Genomic DNA, 7,894 nt, shown 5'->3' with positions numbered 1-7,894 from the left:
GAGCCACCTTGATTGATCATTGAAGTGTACTCAATGCTTTGCAAGGAGGCCCCTAATCACAACTAAGGACAATAATAATTACCACTAACCTGCAGATGCATCCTAATTGACAAGGCTACTCAATGCTTTGCAAGGAGGCCCCTAATTAATAAGGCCTTGTTTGCTTTTCGGTAAGTCACTTACTCGAGTAAATGCAGTTTATTTGTGTAAGTTTTTCCTAGAAAATACTTACCCGGATAAGTGCATTTACCTATGTTCTTTTATTTTTCATGTAAATAAAGCAATGTCTATTTTAACCATAATAATTTATTATTAAAAGGTGTAATTTTGTCCCATTCAAGTGTTGGCAAATTTTCCCTTACGTGAGTTATTTACCCACTTAGGAGATGGGTATAACTTGCACGGATAAATGGTACCCAGAAAAATGAACTTTCCCTGATTCCCATATAAATTTGAAAAAAGAACAAGGGATTTTGGTCAATGGAATCAAAATCCCATTAACCAACTTTCCCCCCTCTCAAAATCCGAAAAAAGAACGCCCCCTAAATTTTCCTGCCAATCAAGCGTCTGTAAGAAGAAACAACGATAGTTGAATTTTAATAAAATGTATGATTGTATTCAAGTGTTTTAATCAGTTAAGGGGAAAATAATGTATTCCAACAAGGTGATAGAGGTGATAAGCTCTCAATTTTGTGTATTTATTCCTGTATCGAAACAAGGGTTCATTGTTGGGTGTTGCCATTGCTTTCGACGAGGAAGTACGTGCTGCAGGGACAGGATTTCTGACGATTGACAAGTGACGTGTGACGACATTTTACATGTCCCTTGGCCTGGAGTGTCCATTTCTTGGTAATTTTCTGCAATGCGGTTGAATTAATAGCAAATGAGAGGCTTGGGACCATTACGCCGTAGGCACATTTTTCAGTGAATCAAGCCCAGGTGAGAAGCGACTCAAGAATTCACTTTTGGACAATGATAAGGGTCTAATTGAAAGTAGTAATGGATAGAATTTTTCTCTAGGCATCAGAGTCCAAGATTAAGATAAATTATCGTTGTCACTTCCAAGCCCCAAGGTTGGGGTGGTGTTTTTAGGTGATTGGCATGGTACCAATACAAATGCGAATTGTAGAGTTACAGTAAAATTCAAAGTATCGATATGTACAGCCCATATTGGCCAATACATATCATGCCAATGGCTTTCCAATATACCCTTCCAGGAGTTGTATCGGGTCATGATTTCAGAGTAGCTGGAACTTAAACCAACCCCTCTGAACCGATTTAAAAGAAAATAAAAAAAAAAAACACCGATACAGGCCGATATGCCCTGAGTGGATACTTTGAACCTTCACCACTAACAGAACACACCCCCATCGAGTCAGTTAGCACGTTCATGAAGACCAACCGGCTTATGATATCTAATTAGAAATTAACTACATTTGGGTGATCCTACATTCCTAATTCTTACAGAGACGTCATCAATTAAACAAATTGTGCAATCTTCCCAGCCTCCGTTTCGAGAGGACGACACAAATAGCGAACTTACAAGCATTCTCCATGGTAGCAACATAGATACAGATTTAGAAAAGCTTCGATATAACACGACATGAGGTCCAAAAAGCCACAGAAGCTGCCCTAAATAGCATCGGATTTTGGTATATCCTGTTAGACACGAGCAAAGAAAGATCCAGAGGTCAATAAAACTGCATTTTGTGTAATTATAAATGCCGCAGACTGATCAAACAATGAGGTTGAAGATATATATTGTTAAATAAGATTTCAGGCACACCCATGACAAATAGAATGCTAAACAAAAAATGTAGTAGCAAATTTGTACTCGACAAAGCATGCACATATCGTACGAAAATTATCACTTATCAGCTACCACCCACCGACCATCAAAACCTAAAGCTTGGACCAACACCAAAATGAAGTGAAAATACTTTTTTCAATTGGAAGAAGTAAACCTCAAAGCAAATCTTTATTCAGCTTCCAATGACCGACCACTGACCCACCAGCCCAATGGCCCCAATATACAACTGTCTTATCAGACCACTAATGAACGACATAACTTGGTAAAAGCAGCATATTATAAGGATGACTAGACAAGAAATTACCAAATAAAATCTTCAAGAGAATCTCATGAAAGGATTGAGAGAGAGAGAGAGAGAGAGAGAGAGGGAGATGTAGGATAGACACTTGTCAAATTATATACAACAACAGGGAACACAATCAAGTTGAGGTTCCTTCAGAACTACCAAATCTAGTCTAGAGACAAACTAAACTAAAAAAGAATCAAACATAAATTACATTGAATCATACATAACACCTACCCAACGGCAGTTGCACCCCAAGACGCCACATTATAAATAACTTTGCTTCCATCCCATGCCTTTCGAAGTTTTCCTTTTTTCTTTTTTACAGAGAATGTTTTGCTGAGAGCTAAAGAAAAGCACAAGTATCAGATATCTTACTCAATTCTTTAACTGAAAAACTAATTAATTCAAAATATAAAATGAATCATTTCCATCAGGGAACAAACTCCATTGGAATTTTACTTTTCCATTGTGTAAAAAGGACCATTACCCAATGTTAGTCCTGGCTATCCAGGGTATTGGGAAGGATGCTCGTTAAAAACATTCTGTAAGAAAGGAAACCAAACTAACCTTCTTGGAGTTGATTTGGAGTCAAATCCTGAAAAATAAACACAATATATCAAGTCCTACACAAGCACAATATACCTTAGCTGCTATTCTATATGCTGGTTTCCCAGTCTCAGAACTGAACTTCAATTCAAGAGGTTGGTAGCAAATTATGCCAGCTAGAAAACAGATGTTTAACATATCATATTTTTATAGCTAAATAATCAACTTATTGAACTTTGAAAAGTAAACGACCACCAATTGGGTGGAAAGGTGAATAAGAAGGCAGAAAGATGTAGTTCTTCCCTTCTTTTCTCTTTTTCTTTGTTTAGGGTGGGCAGATTGTGCTTCAACTTTGTAAGAGTAACCACTGTTGACAAGGACGTGCTACATGTATCCAACCACAAAGAGAAAGAAAAATATTTGGATCATCAAAATGAGTGGATAAGCCTCCTCCTCAGGAAATGTCATCTGAGTAGAATATAATTAATAAACAAGGAAAAGGAACAGAATAAAAGGACGGTTCTCTACCCCAATGAGGTTTTCCATTAAATCCACTACAAGTCTATAATTTGGGAGCAGGTAAACCATATGCAGCCAGAACGAACTCAGGTTAATCCTATTTATTGAGAATAGGGCCCTTGCTATGACAGGTGGCACTTGAACATTCTTAGTATTTGGCTATCTAAGGATTAGGGGTTTCCATATGGAAAGCAAAACCACATATTTAAAGAAGATTGTGACAAAGGTGGACCAGGAAGAAATGAGGGAATGAAATAGGAGGAGGTTCAACATAATGTGTTGCAAATGATTATGCAGAACAAGAAGGCTTTAGTCAAGTTGGACAAGGAAAGTGAAATGGGATTTTTGCAGATGGATTGTGGAAAGTGATCAAGGAGGCAAGTAATATCTCCATTTCATATGAAAAAAAAAAATCCAACTTCACCATTAATATCCCTAGCTTCTGTTTGAGTTTCTTCAAATTCTACAAGCAGTTCTTTCCTCCAACTCAAAAACCACTTTTCTTGCAAGTTTTTTTCCATGCAGAAGAAAAAAAAAATCCTTTCATATATTGATATACCATTTTGCTAGCCTTACTAACTTTTTGGAAGGGCAACACATTGTAAGTCATTTGTTTTCCTTGTCTCCAACACCCTTTTGTTTGCTTAGGATCATTACCCAATGTTGGTCCCAGCTTCACATGATCTTGACAAGGACGGATTGGATTTGGACCTAACCTTGGCCATTTTTCGCACAAAGTGACTGCTCTCAGACTCAAATTTGCATCCCATGCTCTTAGACTCAAATCTAATTTGTTTGCTTCTGGCATATTTTTTCCTTTTTGTTAGTAAAAACTTTTGTTATGTAAATTGTTTTCTGATAAATAATTTTTAAATGGAATAATTTTCATTACAAATCAACAGAAAAAGGTATAGTTTCTTGCTTGTCTATGGTATTCATGCCCTTTCTACTAAATTAATAGAATTTCCTTATTATCATATAGAAAGAAAAAAAAAATTAATGGACTCAAGAAGCAGATGTCCTAAAATCATGAAGACACCAATTGATGTTAGATAGGTGATATCCATTGAAGAGGATAACCAAAATATCCAAGACACACAGATTAACAGACACAATAGCATGTAATCACTAGGTACTAGTAAGGCAGAAACTTGTATTTAATGAATGACCATGGGCTATAGAAAGGAAAAGCTCCAATTCAGAGGAGAGTTTTATGGTAAAAAAAAATGCACTTAGATAGAAATGCAACTCAAAATCTAATGCATATGTTTTCAATGTAGCATTGCTCTTATAAGCATTAAGTTTACATGACATGGAAGATTAACCACTTGTTGCTGAGCCAACAGAAAAGAAGTCTAACTTGTTTCCACGTGAAACATATTGCTAGACCATGATAGTTAAGGATTAATACAATACCAATGTAATGCAAGCCAAAAAGTATTAAAGCAAGCATAATGGCTGGCTAAAATTAATCACTGCATTGTGTAATATAAATATAAACTAACATAAATGTTTGGAAAGAGATCTACTAAGAAGAATCTACAACAGAAGAAAACAATAGAAAGGGAACTTTCACATACTTTCGTCTGTTTTAAGGACAACATATATGTAGCCATAAAACATGCAATTCCCTCCACAATATCTTCTTGTGTAACAAGAACATAACCATCTTGATCTGACTCAATATCTCCATCAATGTTCCCACCTTCCCATATATCGTTTTCACTGACCAAATCCCAAGAGCTACCATCTTCTGTTACAATAAAAATATAGCCTTTTTCAGAACATACCACAAGTCATGGATCATGAGTATAAACCAGCAATAGGACAACATAGTCATCCCTATCCTAAATAATAAAGTTGTTTCAAACTTAAAGAAGCACAAAGAAGGCCTACATATTTTGGTGGTTTGGTAGCTTCTAAAAGAAATTGGTATCTAACCAAAATTTCCACAAGCCACCAGTAGACATGTTTATGGGCCATTCGGGCTTGACTTTTTCTAAAATTTGAACGGGCCCGGCCCAAAGCCCAAGCCCAAAACAGTGTAAAGTTGCACCCAAAGCCCAGCCCATGAACAGGTCTAGCCACCAGGGAAGAGTCCATCTTGGGATGCATACCGGCCATATTTTGTGGAACTGGCACCTGGGCGTTTCCGAGCTTTTCAAGAAAGTCGGGGGAGTCAACTCTAGATTTCAGAAGATCACATAGCTGAATATGAACAAGAAAAATATTTCAATTTTCATAGAAAAGTGTTTATTTGCATGTAAGATACCAACAATTAAGTATGGATTGCTTCAGTTGAACACAAAAAAAAGTGATAGGAAAAATATAATGTTGTTCCTATTTGCACTACCAAATATAAGTTATATGACTCTTAATAATACCAGTCAAGTGGAACCGGCAAGAGAATGGACTAAAATTTTGGGATGGTCATTGTAATGACATGAGGCTTAGGCTTTTTTGGTAAGTATGAGACATAGGCTTACTATTTAACAACTAATAATTATGCATGCCAAACAAACTATTTCCTTGTCTCTAATGTTCGTAGTGGATGCAAAACAAGGACCAAATGGAATGAATTCCAATCTTCAAATTCTTCTGGCACAAATAATACCATGTGGCGCTGCAATGTTATATCAATGAAATGCATATCAGAAACTTCAAACAATACCTTCTTCTTACTGTTGCAGTGGATGGTCTTTTTACTAGTGCAGTGTGTAGTCAAAATAAAGACAAATTTTCCAGGAGCAACATACACACATTCTGACCATTTGTCAGCACCAGAAACTTCATATCAGTAATCAGTTCATCGTCTCTAGGTCCCAAAACATGTGCTTAATTGCTAATTATCTACCAATGAGGCGCATCCCATATCCATCCAGTAGCAACCAAATCCATAAACTCCATTGAAACTTCATTCTGAGAACTACTAATAGACCAATGACAATAAATGTAACAATAAAATAATCTTGATGCGCTTGAGACCACGCATCTTGCTAATAACTACTACGCCAGGTACACTATTAAATTAAGGGAAGAAAGAAAACTAAAGCAACTTAATTGCTCTACGTGAAGGCTTCAAACGTTATGCCATGATTCGAGCTGTGGAGCATAAACAAAGAATAGGGGTTCGCATATTATAACAACCAAACCTTCCAAACCCAAGGAGTTTTTATTAGAAAATTGAACCGCAGAATCGGAAGAAATTTTTCTGAAGTGATTCGCGTTTACTAACGATCGGCTATATAAAGTTACACAGGATTAGGCTCAATCTATGTGAAGGTCGACGGAAACAAATATCTATAAGAATTGCATCCGTACCTCGTCCGTTTCAGAATCCCCGCACTGAGACGGAGATTCCTCATCAGTTTCCTCCGATTCAGCGACGGCGTCCTCACTGCCGGTGTTCTTCAGTGATTCGAGAGCTCTCTGACATTGCTCGAGCACAGCTTGCAAGGTTTCCCTCTTCACGCGAATTTGCTCCTTCTCCCTCCTTTTAGAACTTTCAACAGACAAAAGTTTCGAACCAGAAACCTCAACCTCCATGACCGAAAAGAAAACCTTAGAGTATCCCACAGTTGTCAACCCCCAAGTCTTCTCCACCACAATTTAATTGCCAATAAATCTTGTTCGACATCATCTCCTTCTCCTCTCTCCCTTTGTCTCTGTCGCTGTCTCTTCGACGACTGCGTGCTTCGTTGTTCTTCTCTGGCCTCAGCCGTCTCCAGCAATTGATTCGATGAGTTGGATTCACCGAACATGGAGAAGAGAGAAACTTGTACAGGTCGTAATCGCAGACATTGATTTACATTATAATAGGAAGGAAACCGATTCCGTGCAGAATTACAGTAAGCCAGTTAGGTTGCCCGATGCCGCCCGTTTAAGCTATCTCTTTTGAACCGTCAGATTAATTTCAATGGTTCATCTAATGTTTAGATCGTATGGGCTTTAATTCCAATCCAACGTTATGAAGGGATCCACACGTGTTTTGCAATGTGGATTGAGTCTTGCTGCGTCAAAGCTACCCCGGCTGCCGACTATTTTACCGGTAAAATTTTCATGTTCCGGGGGAACGTCGCACTTGCACCAGTCCGTCGGATTATGTGAGAAATTACCATGTCGTTTTGCTTTTACCATCGTAACGGGTCCTTGTAATGTTCTGACTTCTAACATATACAAGATCTTTGTTTGTCGTGTTAGGTTCATTTACTAAAAACACCCCTATCATTGCAAGCATTTACTAAAATTTGTGATAGATATTGCTGACCACCGATACGCACATCGGGAATATCTGCTATATATGTAAAGTGTAAAAGATATTGCTAATGTGGGGCACGGGCAGCTGAACGTGGCCAATAATGGATTGCGGTCAGCAATTCAGCATATCCGAACTCAAAACTTGTAACCCAAAAGATTTTTTGCATAAATGATTTGATTCACAACATTCAATAATAATTATTAAGGAAAATTCTCCATCAGTACCCTGGTTCGACTGATAATTTAGTCTCCAAACTTTAAAAGTGCTTCTGAACTTTTAAAACGTGACAATCTAATATCTAAACTTTTAAAATGTAACAATCTAGTATCTATCGTTAATTAGTAAATTAATCAGTCATTAAGTGACATTTGAAAAATAAAAAAAAAATGTCCTTTGAATGGTATCTAATTCTCTTTATGAATCATCCAAACATTGACAAAAAATTGAGCAATCCCAAATCCTAGCCTCTTCTATT

General features: G+C 37.3%; 1 protein-coding gene across 2 annotated transcripts; it reads right to left on the bottom strand.

Moving 5' to 3' along the window:
* Positions 1–1,387: 1,387 nt before the first annotated feature.
* LOC148876640 (uncharacterized) lies at positions 1,388–7,039 on the bottom strand. Of its 2 annotated transcripts, none has more exons than XR_016099234.1 (6): positions 6,483–7,029; positions 5,279–5,369; positions 4,742–4,914; positions 2,664–2,691; positions 2,331–2,432; positions 1,388–1,659 (listed from the first exon to the last, which is right to left on the bottom strand). XR_016099234.1 is itself a non-coding variant. In XM_088944576.1 (6 exons), exons 1-6 carry the CDS (start codon positions 6,705–6,707, stop codon positions 1,578–1,580), a joined length of 708 nt encoding a protein of 235 aa, XP_088800702.1. In that variant the 5' UTR covers positions 6,708–7,039; the 3' UTR covers positions 1,388–1,577. The 2 variants fall into 2 exon arrangements, 1 of the variants encoding a protein (XP_088800702.1); XM_088944576.1 differs by having other exon boundaries at positions 2,331–2,439; positions 6,483–7,039.
* Positions 7,040–7,894: the final 855 nt, after the last annotated feature.

Source organism: Nelumbo lutea, chromosome 1 (assembly GCF_056320005.1).
Source record: "Nelumbo lutea isolate HS-2025 chromosome 1, American lotus-T2T, whole genome shotgun sequence".
Taxonomy (NCBI): Eukaryota; Viridiplantae; Streptophyta; class Magnoliopsida; order Proteales; family Nelumbonaceae; genus Nelumbo; species Nelumbo lutea.
This window is presented reverse-complemented; position numbering and strand designations above follow the sequence as displayed.